At 40.6% G+C, this 17,198-nt stretch overlaps 1 protein-coding gene across 1 annotated transcript in view; it reads right to left on the bottom strand.

The window, feature by feature from the left end:
• The window catches only part of SLC7A4 (solute carrier family 7 member 4), an 81,834-nt gene that overhangs the window by 33,125 nt on the left and 31,511 nt on the right, over window positions 1–17,198 (bottom strand). The window contains exon 2 of the mRNA XM_082270967.1: window positions 1,235–2,287. Within this exon, the coding sequence (XP_082127093.1) occupies window positions 1,235–2,216 (982 nt within the window). The 5' untranslated portion in view covers window positions 2,217–2,287. The remainder of the gene's footprint in view (window positions 1–1,234; window positions 2,288–17,198) is intronic.

The raw sequence follows: 17,198 nt of genomic DNA, 5'->3' as shown, positions 1-17,198 counted from the left end.
CAAAGCAAGTTTGACATTTAAAGGCAGGTGTGGTCGGAGAGGGGGTGAAGGTATTATTAATTATAGTTTCACACCCAAGGCTCAATTCAAAGAGCTAAAACACCAGGGTAATGATCCTTATTTTCAAAACAGTGACAGTTATTTTAAGCGGGGGCAAATGAGATTTGACAATTACAACTACATGGCTACAATAAAGATCCTTATCCTTGTGCTAAAAGAGTGGTACCCAACCTCAGTCTTCAGGAACCCTCATTTCTTTGGCTAAAGTATTGGTCATCAATACAAGCCATTGACGCTGACCTACGCAAGATGAAAAATCCTGAAAACATGACCGGTGTGGGGTACTTAACCCCTTCCCGCCGAAGTAACACATATATGTGGCCCCACTGCACTGTGCTTTTTTCCATGGGGCCGCATATATGCTCCTCCATTTCCCGATGTGCTAGGAGCGTGCCCGCACAGTGCGATTCTGGTTCACCAGATCGCTGTGTTAGCCTTTGATTTTCAGTCACTGTGAAGCCCGTCCATGTGTTTTTCTCTCTCTTTGAATATAAAGGTTTCTCTTTCCTTGCAGAGAGGAAAAAAATAAGTGTGTGTAAAAAAAAAAAAAAAAAATACCTAGATCAAGGTTTGATCTAGGTCAGTGCTAGGGTTAGTGTTTGGGTTGGTATGGGTCAAAGGTCAAGCTCAGGGTCAGTATATTTTGGGCAGGATTTTTATGTTAGCATCCAAAAAAAAAAAAGTGTACGATTGCTTTTGGGCTGTACTACGGGTACAAACAACAACTGACATACACATATGTGGTATCTCTGTGATCGCCAGGAGCAGAATTTTTTTTGGGTTGTTCTTTGGTGGAAGGTTATGGTAGTAACAAGAATATACAGCTAAATTTAAAAAAATGATTTTTTTTACTATTTTGGGCCAGTTTTTTTGATAAAATATATATAAAAAAAAAAGAAGCTACCCATAACCATTTACTAACAAATGAAAGCCAAATTTGTCCTGAAAAAAACAAGGTATAATCCACCTGGATGCACAAAATAGTTGTGATGATATGTACAGTTTTACTAACACATGACAAAGTTGCAAAATTGTGCATAGGCATTAAAACCTTTTTAACCCTTCAACGTGAAGGGGTTAGGGACTGATGTTGGAAGCCCTGTGCCAAAATATTGTGAATTTATGTTGTACTGCAAAATAACAAACCAAAATGAACTTCATATTTAGTACTTACCACAAATGGATCCAGCAGCTACGATAAATCCTGCCCAGGAATAGCCTCTCCTGTAAAAAGCGTCAGAAAGGGCAGAGTCAGGTATCAATGTATTCCAAGGCACCATAAGAGTCAGGACAGTGGACACCAGAACGTACGCCCCTGTGGCAAGGCCTAGAGACACAGCAGTTGCAATGGGAATAGCTTTCTGAGGATTCCTTGCTTCTTCGCTTGATGCTGCAATGACGTCAAACCCAACAAAGGCATAAAAACACGTGGCAGTGCCAGACATAATACCGGAAAACCCAAACGGAGCAAAGCCTCCATGTTCAGCTGACCAGTTCTTTGGGTCTGCCAGGATGAAGCCGAATATGAGGATGAAAACTATTATTCCCATACTAATGGCAGCAAAGATGTGATTCAGCCAGGATGACACCCTAACCCCAAACGTTATAAATGCTGTGGCAAACAGCAAGATTCCCACAGCAAGGAAATCAGGGTAGTGAGCCAAGAACGGCACATTCCAGGTTCCAATGTGAGTTTCAGTAAAGTTTTTTATTTTGTGGTCAAATATAGAGTCCAGATAGCCACTCCAAGCTCTTGCCACGGCTGCGCCACCAATCATATATTCTAAGATCACATTCCAGCCTATCAAAAATGCCCAAATTTCACCAACTGAAACGTATGTAAACATGTATGCGGAACCAGTTTTTGGCACCCGCGCACCAAATTCAGCATAGCACAGAGCTGCAAGTAGAGAGGCAAATCCAGCAATAAGGAATGATATGACCACAGCTGGGCCTGCTATTTCCTTGGCTACAGTGCCAGTAAGTACATAAAGACCAGAACCCACCATTCCACCCACGCCTAAAAGGGTGAGGTCAAGAGTGGAAAGGCATCTCTTTAGCGAAGTCTCCATTAAGTCATCTTCCAGAGTCTTCACCCTGTTCAGTTTCTGGCAGAACCGAACAAAGGCGGCAGTAGAAGGTAAGCTGTTCCCCATCTTGCAAGGTGTTTCTTTACCACGTGCCAAGGATTGTGGATTAGCGTGAAGATTCCTTCATATCAGCCAGTCTGTAATCAAAAAAAAATATAAGAAAAGGTTAGTTACTAAAAGTTCTAAAAACTTACCCGACTTGGCTCAGTTTCTTCTGTTGGAATACCCATTACTCCTGTCCCAACTGGAAGCAAAAGGGAAAACTCAGAACTCAGTCCCAGTAAAGATACAGACAATAAAAACCTCATCAAGGTTCTAATCCTTCCTCCCTAAGTCTAAAATTACACAAATGGTCAGAGTTCTACTTAAACTGAGAAAATGTCAAAATAATAATTCTAATCATGAACTATAGCCTCCCACAAAAAAAAAAAAAAGCACTTAAAGCGGTATTAAAAAGTGGTTGTAAATGCATAAGGTTTTTTTTTACCTTAATACATTCTCTGCAATTAGGAAAAAAACATCCATGATCATCTCCCCCCCCAGCACCCTAACTACTTACCTGAGTCCTATCTCAATGCAGCACTGTTCTCTCTCTTCACAGGACTCAAGAGGCAGCAGTGGGAGCCATTGGGTCCTACTGCTGTCAACCAATTCTTGTTAGGAGGGAGTGGCGCCTGAGCCACGCTGTGTGCGTCTATGGACACACACAGTTGAGCTCAGGATTGAGCCCCCATGTGCGCCCCCCATGGCAAGCAGTTTGCTGTGATGGTGCAGGCAGAAGAAGAGGAACCAAGAGCGCAGATGGGGGGACACCAGAAGAGAGGTACGTCACTGCACAGAACAGGTAGGAATAACATGTTTATTTTTTTAGCTGGCAGTGGGGCTGGGGGAAAGGTTTACACACACACTCCTGGCAGCTGCAGCCTCCAGAAGTTTGTGTACACTCCGCAAACCAACTGTTTGTTTTCTAATGAAAGCGATCAGGCAGCTGTACAGCTGCCCAATTTATTTTTATGACCACCAAAGTGTGCCCACCCCCTCAGTGTGAAAATAAAAAAAAAATGGTTCTGGCAGTGAAAGGGTTAACAGACCAAGCGGTCCTGGAAAAGTAGAAGTTATAGGGTTGCGATAAACTATTTGAGCACTGATAGGGGTGCTTACAATTGTCAGATTTTATGTATATAAAAGCTTTTTCCCAAAAAGAAAAAAAAGAAAAAAAAAAAATCTGTTGTGACTGCTGCTTATAAAATGTTAGCTGGAGTTCAGCTTTAAAGGATAACTCCACAATCATGGGAAAAAAATATAATATAGCATTTACAATTGCGACAGAAGTAATTAATTGAAGGTTCTTGAAAAATGTCCTTTCCTTTTCAATCTGCAGCTTTGTAAATTGTCTGTAAAGTGCAATGCAATATGACTACCTGAAGGTGTTCTATACACAGAATGTGCACAGGATACCCCCCAGAAACATAATTTCCTGCTTGTGTGATTGGCTCACCAATTTTCCCAGAAATCTACTCTAAGATACAAGTCAGATTTTTGGCATCACCTGCAACAAAAAAGTAATTTTGGTAAATTACACTCAATAGGAGCTTGTCTAAAGGGATGCAGACCCTGCAATTTTTCCTCAGAGCACTGCAGGAGCAGCGGCTGATTGATAATTATGCAACTACTCCCATTAGACTCATCCAGGGGCACAGAGGAACAAACAGTGATTTCTTTAGAATAACAAACGGTACAAATCTGCAACAAAGTTTTTTAATTTTTTTTTTTTTTTTCCGAACAAACGTGGAGTTATGCTTTAAATTTGTTAGTCAAGCCTATTTAAATTTGCTAGCACATTTACCACTATCTTATCCCCCGACTGACAATGCTGCAGTCCAAAAGGTGGCTCGCAGTTTAGGTAAAAAAATCAATGAACTTGGGTCAATAATGGCATCTGAGAATGTAGATTTAGTGGCTGTTACGGAGAGATGGTTTAATGAAAGTAATGACTGGGACATAACCATACCAGGGTACTCTTTATACAGAAGAGACAGAGAAGGCAAGAAAGGAGGAGGAGTGGCCCTGCATGTGAAAGATAGCATTAAATCTAACCTAATACAAGTTGGTGAGGCCAACATAGAGTCAGTTTGGGTTACGTTGCAGTTTGCTAATCATGCAGTAACTCGTGTAGGTGTGATATATAGCCCACCTGGTCAAGTTAAAGAACTAGATGATCTACTAGTTGAAGAAATAGCTAAAATGACAATGAAAGGAGAAGTTATCATTATGGGAGATTTCAATCTTCCAGATATAAACTGGAAAACCAAAATAGCAAGTTCTACCAGGAGTACAGATATTCTAAATTCCCTACTGGGGTTGTCTCTGCAACAAGTGGTTGAGGAGCCAACCCGGAGGGAGGCCATTTTGGATTTGGTATTCACAAATGGGGATTCGGTATATGATGTCATTGTAGGCGAAACCTTGGGATCTAGTGATCACCAGTCAGTGTGGTTTAATATAAGAACTGTGAAAGAGTCTCACCACACAAAAACAAAAGTTTTAGATTTTAGAAAAACAGACTTTTCAAAAATGAAATTAGTCATAAATGAGTCCTTATCAGACTGGAAGGGATTACATGGAGTCCAGGAGAAATGGGACTACTTAAAAGGTGCATTATTGAAGGCAACAGAAAATTGCATTAGACTTGTCAGTAAAAGCAAAAAAAGTAAGAGACAACTGTGGTACTCCGCAGAAGTGGCCCAAATCATTAAAAATAAAAAGCTAGCATTTTGTAATTATAAAAAAACCCAGAGCAATGAAGATAAGGAAATCTACAAGATTAGGCAGAAAGAGGCCAAGCAAGTTATAAGAACTTCTAAAGCGCAGGCAGAAGAAAAACTAGCTCAGTCTATGAAAAAGGGGGATAAGACATTCTTCAGATATATAAATGAAAAAAGGAAATTAAAGCAAGGAATAACTAAATTAAAAACAAAGGACGGAAGGTATGTAGAAGAGAATAAAGGGCTAGCCGACTGCCTTAATGAATACTTCTGTTCAGTTTTTACAGAAGAAAAAGAAGAAGGACATCCACTTGAAAGGATGACTAATGAATCATTTGATGCATGTGTCTTTACAGAGGAAGACGTTCTAAGATTGCTGTCTAAAGTGAAGACAAATAAGTCACAGGGTCCTGATGAGATACACCCAAAATTATTAAAAGAGCTTAGTGGTGAGCTGGCAAAACCATTAACAGATTTATTTAACCAATCATTAGTAACAGGAGTCGTCCCGGAAGATTGGAAATTGGCAAATGTCGTGCCCATTCACAAGAAAGGTAGTAGTGAGGAATCGAGCAACTATAGACCAGTGAGTCTGACATCAATAGTAGGCAAACTAATGGAAACCCTATTAAAGGATAGGATTGTGGAACATCTTCAATCCCATGGATTGCAAGATGAAAAAAAACATGGGTTTACTTCAGGGAGATCATGTCAAACAAATCTTATAGATTTTTTTCATTGGGTGACTAAAATAATAGACGGTGGAGGTGCAGTAGACATTGCATATCTAGATTTTAGTAAGGCTTTTGACACTGTCCCACATAGAAGACATCAATAAACTGCAGTGATTGAGCATGGACTCCCATATTGTTGAGTGGATTAGGCAGTGGCTGAGTGACAGACAACAGAGGGTTGTAGTCAATGGAGAACATTCAGAACAAGGTCATGTTACCAGTGGGGTACCTCAGGGATCTGTACTGGGACCAATTTTGTTTAATATCTTCATAAGTGATATTGCAAAAGGCCTTGATGGTAAGGTTTGTCTTTTTGCTGATGACACAAAGATATGTAACAGGGTTGATGTTCCTGGAGGGAAACGCTAAATGGAAAAGGATTTAGGAAAACTAGAAGAATGGTCAGAACTCTGGCAACTGAAATTCAATGTGGATAAGTGCAAGATAATGCACCTGGGGCGTAAAAACCCAAGGGCAGAATATAGAATATTTGACACAGTCCTGACCTCAGTATCTGAGGAAAGGGATTTAGGAGTAATTATTTCAGAAGACTTAAAAGGTGGGAAGACAATGTAATAGAGCAGCACGAAATGCCAGCAGAATGCTTGGATGTATAGGGAGAGGTATTGTAAGATTCTGGTACCTTTGGTACCCTTATTTACCATTTTCTTTTCAACATTGCGTCCCACCTTTCTAGTTAGGTGGAACGCATACACCTTTAAGACGGATGACGTCATCGCTGAGCGGCTATCTCTCTCACGTTGTTCGTTCAATGTGTGCCTACATGCTTACAAGCCTTGTCTTGCTGTCGGAACCTCCAGCTATTTGCCTTTACCTGGAACAGACCGGAACCTCGCTACTGATCCCGTATCTCGCTACCGGATCACTCCCTCACTACTGGACCCCTCTACTTACTAAACCTTACTAGTGATAAGTACCCCACAGGGGAATCCTCCATAACTAACTTACACTATCATCTTCTGCACATTAAGGACTGTTACTATCTATGCATACTAATTCTACCATCTGCACTGTTACATAGATTGCTATCTCTTGAGTCTACTACCATCTATCCTTGCACTGGGTTAGTCTATCCTGTATATGTCATCTGCTGTCCTTACCACCTGTTACCATACATGATTACTAACCTATCTGCATTCTACCTATTACCATCTACTACTCTCCTGAACATTACTATCAAGTGCTTACCATTACTGTCACTGCTCACACCTGTCCCTTCAGCACATCACCTCCATACTATCATATACATCCTATCACTCCAGGAACATCTTATTGAGTGTGTGTATATCTGTATGCTGAAGCAGACAGGCCCACAGTGATGAGTCTGGAGAGTTGGATCTGGTATTCCAACACATCTCTACATGACTACTGAGTGGAGATTCTGCAGCTGCAAATCCAGTTTACAATAAAAACGCAGGAGCGTTACAGATTGAACGAACCTTAAAAAAATGGATTCAGCAGAATTACCCACTCAAGTGACACAATTAACACAACAAGTAAATGCATTAATACTTGCTCTTACTGAAGTAAAAGAAGACAATCAGATTCTGAGACAGCAGGTAACCCGTCTTTCCCAGCTTACTGCTGCTCAGCCCCCTGAACCCAAAATAAACCCTCCTCTAGTGTTTACAGGTGATCGGAAAAAATTTTGTGAATTCAAAAACGCATGTCAATTGCTTTTTTTGCTAAAACCTCGTACTTACCCTACTGATCAAATTAAAGTCTGTACCGTCATTTCATACTTAACGGGTGATCCACAGGCCTGGGCAGACTCTCTCTTTGAGAAAAATGATCAGCTTCTCAACTCCTATCCTTTATTCCTAGCGGAACTCGCTAGTTTATATGATGACCCCAATAGGCAGAGTACTGCTGATATCTAAATGAGGGCTTTAAAACAAGGAAGGAGACCTGTAGAAGACTTTGTAGCAGAGTTCAAAAGATGGACCCTTGATTCAGGGTGGAATGATACATCTCTGCGAACTCAGTTCAGACTCGGGTTGTCAGAAGCCGTTAAAGACGAGCTCGCCCGAGCGGATTTACCTGGCACTTTGGATGCCTTAATACAACTCAGTATCAACATTGACAGGTGACTGCAAGAAAGAAAGGCTGAGAAAATGGGAATGCCATTGTCTAGTCCTTCTCGGATTTCGGCCGTTGACCCTACTCCTATGGAGGTAGGAACCATACGCCCACCTTTATCAACTACTGAACGAGCCAGGAGAAGATCCAGTAATCTCTGCATGTACTGCGCATCCCCGGATCATTCGATAAGCGTCTGTCCCCTTGTCCGCAAAAAAGAGGGTGAGTGTTCACATGTCTTGCTAGGGCGATTAACGACTTCCTTTTCTAAACCCTATCTCTTTGTTCATTTAACATTACAGTGGGACCAGACTAGGATTACCACCAAGGCTATGATCGACCCAGGATCTTGTGGGAACTATATCGATACACGTTTTGTTACCTTAAATAAAATACCTATTATTTCAAAACCTAAACCTGTTTGTTCGTTTCATTAACGGTATCCCGCTATCTTCTGGTCCAATCACCAATCAGACACAAGCACTCCTTGTCACTGCTAACGAGTCTCATATGGAGACCACCTCCTTTGATATACTATCTTCACCCCATTTTCCCATTATTTTGGGACTCCCCTGGTTACACACACATCAACCAATCATAGATTGGAAAAGACGGACTTTAACTTTCTCTTCTCACTATTGTGAGATTACGTGTAACCTCCCATCTTATGGAAAGATCCTGTCTGTGGTGTCAGACGAGATTGCACCACTATGCTATCAGGATCTGTCCGAAGTATTCCTTGAGAAAAATGCTCAAGTGTTGCCTCCCCATAGGGATTATGATTGCACTATCGATCTACTCCCTAACAGCAAATTGCCTTTCGGTCATGTTTATCCTCTTTCACAGAATGAACTCTCTCATCTCAAGGAATACTTGGATGAGAATTTGACAAAAGGGTTCATCAGACCCTCTACTTCTTCCACAGCTGCAGGACTTTTCTTTGTCCGCAATAAGGATTTAAGTCTTAGGCCTATTATCGATTATAGGCAATTAAATACCATTACAATAAAGGATCGCTATCCTTTACCGCTCATCCCTTAACTCATTGAACAAGTGCCTGGGGCTACTTACTTCTCTAAATTGGACCTAAAAGGGGCATACAACCTAATCCGAATCCGTGACGGAGATGAGTGGAAAACAGCATTCAGAACCAGATACGGATTATTCGAATATCTTGTGATGCCATTCGGGTTGTGTAATGCTCCCGCAGCTTTTCAAAAGGTTCATAAACGACATCTTTAGAGACTTACTTGATGTCTGTGTTGTGGTATATCTGGACGATATACTTATCTATTCTCGATCTCTGTCTGAACATATAAAACATGTAAGACTTGTGTTATCCAGATTACTCGCACACAATCTATACGTGAAATTAAAAAAATGCCTATTTCATAAAGAAGAAATATTATTCCTAGGATACATCATATCCAAAACCTGAATCAAGATGGATATGAGCAAGATATCCTGTATTCTGGATTGGCCTATACCAACAACTCGTAAGGCATTACAGCGATTCCTTGGATTTTCAAACTTCTATAGGAAGTTCATCAAGAACTTCTCTGCTATTGTGAGACCTCTCACACAACTTACAAGTATAAAGAAACCATTCAAATGGTCAGAAGAAGCAAATGGAGCTTTCCGCTTGTTAAAATCAAGCTTTACTTCTGCTCCCATACTACGCCATCCAGACCCATCCCTCCAATATATTCTGGAGGTAGATGCGTCAAATATGGCAGTAGGAGCAGTTCTCTCCCAACGACCAACAAATACTTCACCACTCCACCCAGTTGCTTTCTTCTCAAAATCACTAAGCAGCCCAGAGGTGAATTACCCAGTGGGTGAAAAGGAGTTGCTTGCCATAAAACTGGCACTGGAGAATTGGCGACATCTACTTGAAGGTACCCAATTACCAATACTCATATATACAGATCATAAAAACCTTCAATACCTCCAGACTAACAAAACTCTTTCCCACCGGCAGGTACGATGGTCATTATTCTTCCTAAGATTCAACTTCCTAGTGACCTACACGCCTGCAGACAAAAATAAAAAAGCGGATGCGTTATCACGATTAACCGAAGATAACTGCGCCGAAATCCCTTCTATTCCTATAATACCCTATGAACGTATTATTGGTGTTGTTCGTTCCCTGAAGGAAGAGATTTTGCACAGTATAGGATTGGATTCACCTCCACCACAACTAAGTACTGATTCAGAAGGCTTCCTCTATTACCACGACAAACTCTACATACCCCCTACTATGCGCACCAAGATCTTGGAATTATCACATGATGTGCCCATGGCAGGACATATGGGTATGACGAAAACCCTTAATTTGCTTACCAGGCAGTTTTGGTGGCCTGATATGAAGACGTCTGTACAAAAATTTGTTTCTTCATGTGACATCTGTGCAAGGTCCAAAATTGACACTACAAAACCATCTGGTCTACTCTGCAGTCTACCAATACCCCAGGTCCCATGGGAAGTTGTGTCCTTAGACTTTATAGTAGAACTACCACCTTCCAAAGGATTTAATACCATTCTAGTGTCAGTGGACCATCTGACAAAGATGGCACATTTCATTGCTATTCGCAGACTACCTTCATCTAAACAAACAGCGGAACTACTAATGAAACATGTGTTCAAGTTACATGGAATTCCAAAGACTCTTTTATCCGACCGTGGTTCACAGTTCATCTCCAAATTTTGGCAAGCTCTATGTCAAATACTACGGATTGAGCGAAAGCTCACTTCTCCCTACCACCCTCAGACCAACGGACAGACTGAAAGAGTCAACCAGTGTATAGAACAATATCTGCGTTGCTACACATCATACCTACAGGATGATTGGGTGGACCTCCTCCCTCTGGCGGAATTTGCTTATAACAACGCAACCCACAGTACTACTAAGCAAAGTCCGTTCTACTTGAACTATGGGTTTCATCCCACACTTCTTCCACCACGCATCCTACCATCAAGTAACCCAGTAGCCTCGGATTATCTTACCCAAATAAAAGACTCTCTGGGTTTACTTAATACCACCATCTCACACGCTCATAGTCAACAAAAAAGGTACTACGACCTTCGTAGAAGACCTTCTCCGCAATATGCTATTGGGGACCTCGTTTGGCTATCGACAAAAAATTTAAGATTAAAAATCCCTAGCAAAAAGCTTGGACCTTTATTTCTGGGACCCTTCCCAATTAAGAAACTCATTGGAAAAGCTGCAGTGCAACTCACCTTACCGGCAGATCTCAAAATACGTCCCATCTTTCATGTGTCGCTACTGAAGCTCCACCTCTACTCTTGCCTCCACCTCCAGTACAAGTTGAAGGCGGAGAAGAATATGAGATTAAGGAGATTTTGGATTCTCGTATCCACAGAGGAAAACTCCAATATCTCATAAGATGGAAGAACTATGGACCCCAAGACGACACCTGGTTGGATACCTCTGATGTTCACGCACCTAGGCTTATACGAAGGTTTCACTCGAAATACCCGGAGAAACCAGTGCTATAGGCCTTCCGGAGCCGGCCTTAAGGGGGGGGGGTAATGTAAGATTCTGGTACCTTTGGTAACCTTATTTACCATTTTCTTTTCAACATTGCGTCCCACCTTTCTAGTTAGGTGGAACGCATACACCTTTAAGACGGATGACGTCATCGCTGAGCGCCGCTGAGCGGCTATTTCAATCGCCGGCGTTCTCTCTCACGTTGTTCGTTCAATGTGTGCCTACATGCTTACAAGCCTTGTCTTGCTGTCGGAACCTCCAGCTATTTGCCTTTACCTGGAACAGACCGGAACCTCGCTACTGATCCCGTATCTCGCTACCGGATCACTCCCTCACTACTGGACCCCTCTACTTACTAAACCTTACTAGTGATAAGTACCCCACAGGGGAATCCTCCATAACTAACTTACACTATCATCTTCTGCACATTAAGGACTGTTACTATCTATGCATACTAATTCTACCATCTGCACTGTTACATAGATTGCTAGCTCTTGAGTCTACTACCATTTATCCTTGCACTGGGTTAGTCTATCCTGTATATGTCATCTGCTGTCCTTACCACCTGTTACCATACATGATTACTAACCTATCTGCATTCTACCTATTACCATCTACTACTCTCCTGAACATTACTATCAAGTGCTTACCATTACTGTCACTGCTCACACCTGTCCCTTCAGCACATCACCTCCATACTATCATATACATCCTATCACTCCAGGAACATCTTATTGAGTGTGTGTATATCTGTATGCTGAAGCAGACAGGCCCACAGTGATGAGTCTGGAGAGTTGGATCTGGTATTCCAACACATCTCTACATGACTACTGAGTGGAGATTCTGCAGCTGCAAATCCAGCTTACAATAAAAACGCAGGAGCGTTACAGGTATAAGCAGTAGAAAGAGAGAAGTGCTTATGCCGCTGTACAGAACACTGGTGAGACCTCACTTGGAGTATTGTGCGCAGTACTGGAGGCCATATCTCCAGAAGGATATAGATACTCTAGAGAGAGTTCAGAGAAGAGCTACTAAACTAGTACATGGATTGCAGGAAAAAACTTACCAGGAAAGGTTAAAGGACCTTAACATGTATAGCTTGGAAGAAAGAAGAGACAGAGGGGATATGATAGAAACTTTTAAACACATAAAGGGAATCAACTCGGTAAAGGAGGAGAGCACATTTAAAAGAAGAAAAACTACCACAAGAGGACACAGTTTTAAATTAGAGGGGCAAAGGTTTAAAAGTAATATGAGGAAGTATTACTTCATTGAGAGAGTAGTGGATGCATGGAATAACCTTCCTGCAGAAGTGGTAGCTGCAAATACAGTGAAGGAGTTTAAGCATGCATGGGATAGGCATAAGGCTATCCTTCATATAAGATAGGGCCAGGGACTATTCATAGGATTCAGATATATTGGGCAGACTAGATGGGCCAAATGGTTCTTATCTGCCGACACATTCTATGTTTCTATGGCTCCATTGTTTCTCCATCCTGAGCAGAGACATCTTAAAGCTTGGTAAACACGATGAGATAATCGGACAAATGATCATCTGTTTTTTTTTTTGCATACCAATCTCATATCGAAAATGAGGTTATGGAAATTCTCATACGACAGAATAAAATTTCCGAAGTGATGTAATGTCTGGTATTATATTTTCGAACGACAACTGTACTGATTAAATGAAAATTTTCGTACTCCTCCCAGCTGATAATTTTGCATGAATTGTCGTGATCGGCTCTCGAAAGGTGTGTACTAATGATCAGATTATCGTACAATCGCTTTGAAAGAGGTGTTTTTCGCACAATTTTCTGATCACATGCACAGCCTATAAGACAGGAAGTGTGTTACTGGCCAGGCCACCAGGTGAAAATAAAGCCAAAAAAAATGTAAGACACAAATGGAGGAGATTTGGTTGACTCATGGAAAGTAAAGGTTTTTTTGTTAACTGTATATAATAATTTGTACCATAAAGGGCCTTTTTTCACATGGAAGGACTGATTGGGTCCGCCTGTCGGTTTTTCAAGCAGACCCAATCGGATCCAGTCTCCTCTATGGAGCGGCAGGTGTCAACGGATGTCTGTTGACATCTGATCCTTTTCTCTAAAAACAGATGGATGGGGGTCCGTTCCTCATCCGTTTGGGGGGATCAGATGGCAGTCGGGTGTACCTGGATAGGTGGTCTGTTTTAGTTCTGCAATGACGCGTTGACGTAATCGATTACGTCAACTACGGAAATACGTTTTTTTTTACCAAAAATATGTAGCAGAAAACAAACTGGCCAAAAATGAAAAAAAATTTTGATTTTTACATTTTTTTTGGGGGGGAATTTCATATAAAAAAAAAAAATGTGAAAAATATGTTATTTTTTCAAAATTTTCGCTCTTTTTTTTGTTTATAGCGCAAAAAGTAAAAATCGCACAGGTGATCAAATACCACCAAAAGAAAGCCCTGTTTGTGGGAAAAAAGGGGCGTAAATTTAGTTTGGTTACAGCGTCGCACGACCGCGCAATTGTCAGTTAAAGTCGCACAGTGCCGAATCGCAAAAAGTGGCCCAGACGTAAGACAGCAAAATCCTCCGGTGGTAAAGTGGTTAATAAAGCCTTCCTATTGTTTTTACAGGATTACGCTATGTGTCTCCCCCCCCTTCTATTTTTCATTTAAATGCCATTCACAATTGATCCTGTTTGGTGCCTTACTGGATTTGAGGAATATTTATCTGGGATGTGAACAGTGCTTGCTCGGGACCCTGTACCAGTGCCAATGCCTATTGCTGTTTTGGGGCCAATTCATTTGTTTGAATGGCCACGGACCTCTGGTAAGCAGCCCTCTTATCCCTTCACACACGGTGTCATTTCCTGCCAGTCCACTGAATTGCTAAAATAAGATGCTGGACAAAAAGTGCTTGAAGTGCTCCACACAGTGATAAGTGCTCCAAAACCGACCCTTTTGGGGATCCACTCACCAGATGCTGATACAGATACTCACCAGATACATCCATTCCCTGGTCCACATTGGAGATATCCTTTCTTTTGAGGCTTGATTATTCCCAGTATCTGGTGAGTGGATCCCCAAAAGGGTCGGTTTTGGAGCACTTATCACTGTGTGGAGCACTTCAAGCACTTTTTGTCCAGCATCTTATTTTAGCAATTCAGTGGACTTATATATTTCTGGACTGCACTTTATTTTTGCACAATTTCACTTTAGCACTTAATATTTTTGATATGTTTGATATATTGTGAAATTTTTTACACATATTTATTGGTATATATATATATATTATATATATATATATATATATATATATATATATATATACACACACACACAATTCATTTTCATCATTGAGTGCACCTTATATTTATGAATTAGATTCTCACATATTTTATTATTGAAGTATTATATTTATCAATTGCATTACTTTCCTGGTAGCGCTGTGTTTTCATAATGTTGTATTCCATCTTGGCCTTTGCCTAAGTGAACAGCTGCTGCTTCAGGTATCACTTGGTTCACATATAATTTATAATTTTAGCGCAGGTTTTAATTTTATATATTTTTTCACACACTTTTCCTGCTTTACGTCCAGGCCACTTTTTGCAACTTGGCACTGTGCGAATTTAACTGACAATTGCGCGGTCATGCAACGCCGCACTCAAACAAAATTTACGTCCTTTTTTTCCTACAAACAGAGCTTTCTTTTGGTGGTATTTGATCACCTCTGCGCTTTTCAATTTTTGCGATTTTAATAAAAAAAGAGCGACGATTTTGAAAAAATAACAATATTTTTCTATTTTGACAGTTAAAAAATATCTAATATATTCAATTTTTGTCATATATTTAGGCCAAAATGTATTTAGCTACATGTCTTTGACAAAAAAATTCTCAATGAGTGTATTTTTAACCGCTTTAAGACCGGAAGATTTTACCCCATTCCTGACCAGGCCATATTTTGCGATTTGGCACTGCGTTACTTTAACGGACAATTGCGCGGTTGTCCGACGCTGTACCCAAACAAAATTTATGTCCTTTTTTTCCCACAAATAGAGCTCTCTTTTGGTGGTATTTGATCACCTGTGCAATTTTTACTTTTTGCGCTAAACAAAAAAGAGTGACAATTTTGAAAAAATAACAATATTTTTCACATTTTTTTATATGAAATTCCCCCCCCAAAAAAATGTAAAAATCAAAATTTTTTTTAACATTTTAGGCCAATTTGTTTTCTGCTTCATATGTTTGGTAAAAAAAAAAAATTGCAATAAGCGTATTTTGATTGGTTTGCGCAAAAGTTATTGCAGCTACTAACTACGGGAAATGTATTCATTTTTTTTTTTTAACTAGTAATGGCGGCGATATGTGATTTTTTTTTGCGGGACTGCGACATTGCGGCAGACAGATCGGACCCCCTGACATTTTTGACACTTTTGGGGGTACCAGTGACATTACTACAGTAATCAGTGCTATAAATATGCACTGTTACTGTAATAATGACACTGGCAAGGAAGGGGTTAACTTTATTGGTGATCAAGGGGTTAAATATATGCCTGGTGCTTACTGATGTGTGTGGGGGGAGGGGGCTGTGTGACACAGGCACAGATCGCAGGTTCAGCTATGCTGAATCCTGTAATCTGTCCCTGTCTGTCACATAGGAGATCCGCCCGCTTTGTTTACACAAGCGGGCGGATCTCCTCACTCGATCCCCGACGATCGGGGAAGAGCGGCGGTGATCACCGCCTCTCCTCCCCTGGCCCGAGTCCTGCTGTGTCTGAATACAGCGGGAGCGAGCCTCCGGCGGCGCGTGCGCCACCCACAATGGGAGGAGTCCAGCGACGTAGGTCTACGTCGCTGGACGATATCGAGCCACTTTGCCGCAGTACGCGCCATGTGAGCGGTCGGCAAGTGGTTAAGAATAGGAACCACTTGGAACATCTGATACTTGCTTACTTTATTTTTTTCAAGTTTGGGTCAACCCCTTTCTTTTCACCTTTTTTTATTTCATGGACTTTTATTTTTGAGGACTATTTGTCCCTTCTATTTGATTGTGCACACAATTTGTTTTGTCATATTTTTGATTTTATGTCACTTATTGCTTTAGCGCTGCACATTTTTGCATATATTTATTTACTGGATCGTTTTCTATAGATCAGTGCCAGCAGCTTTGCTAGTATGCTATTTCACTCATATAATTTTGTTTTTAGCGCAGACATTTTTCCCTTTTTTACATTTTATTTTTGCCACTTCCATTTTTGTATACTGTAAAAACTTCCATCCACATTGAAGTATTTTTTGGAAAAAATGTAATAAAAGTTAAAATATTATATTAGAAGTTGTACGTATCATTTTTTGTAAAGATATTCAAAGGATTAATTAGCTAATCAAAGAAGAACACTCGATTAAGCAAAAAAATAATCGCTAGTTTAGTCGACAGACAAAATAATCGTTAGTTGCAGCCCTAGTCTGTTTACATCCGACTGCCCACAGAGGAGAGCGTACTTGGTACTTGTTTAGACTGTCATACAGGAGCCTTTGGATGTATTTAAACAGTGATTCTAAAACAGGTACCAACATTGTGAAATCCAAGTTCGGTTCTGAATATAGTTCTGAAAATCAGTGTATAAAATACACATAAATGAGCCTTATGTTTGAAGTTAAAAACAGTTGCTGTGGCATTTTTTACAAACAAGGACAAAATGTGGACTGTTATTTGCTTGACTGGCACTAAATAACAATGCATATTATTCTAGCTAAAAACAAATACTTGAGAGAACATGCGTTTCTTTGAGGGATCTGTGTTTCTTCACCTCATTTCTGCCCATGTACCCATACAAGTGATTATAGTAATTGCGTGTGCACACCCGATTAGACAGACACCAGCTGCTTGTTATGCCATTATGGTCATTTCCATAGCAAGGAATTACACTCACAAATTATTGGATAT

The sequence above is a fragment of the Pelophylax lessonae genome, assembly GCF_965119305.1.
Source record: "Pelophylax lessonae genome assembly, chromosome: 1".
NCBI classification, from domain to species: Eukaryota; Metazoa; Chordata; class Amphibia; order Anura; family Ranidae; genus Pelophylax; species Pelophylax lessonae.
The sequence above is the reverse complement of the archived record's forward strand: the minus strand, read 5'-3'. Positions and strand labels throughout refer to the sequence as shown.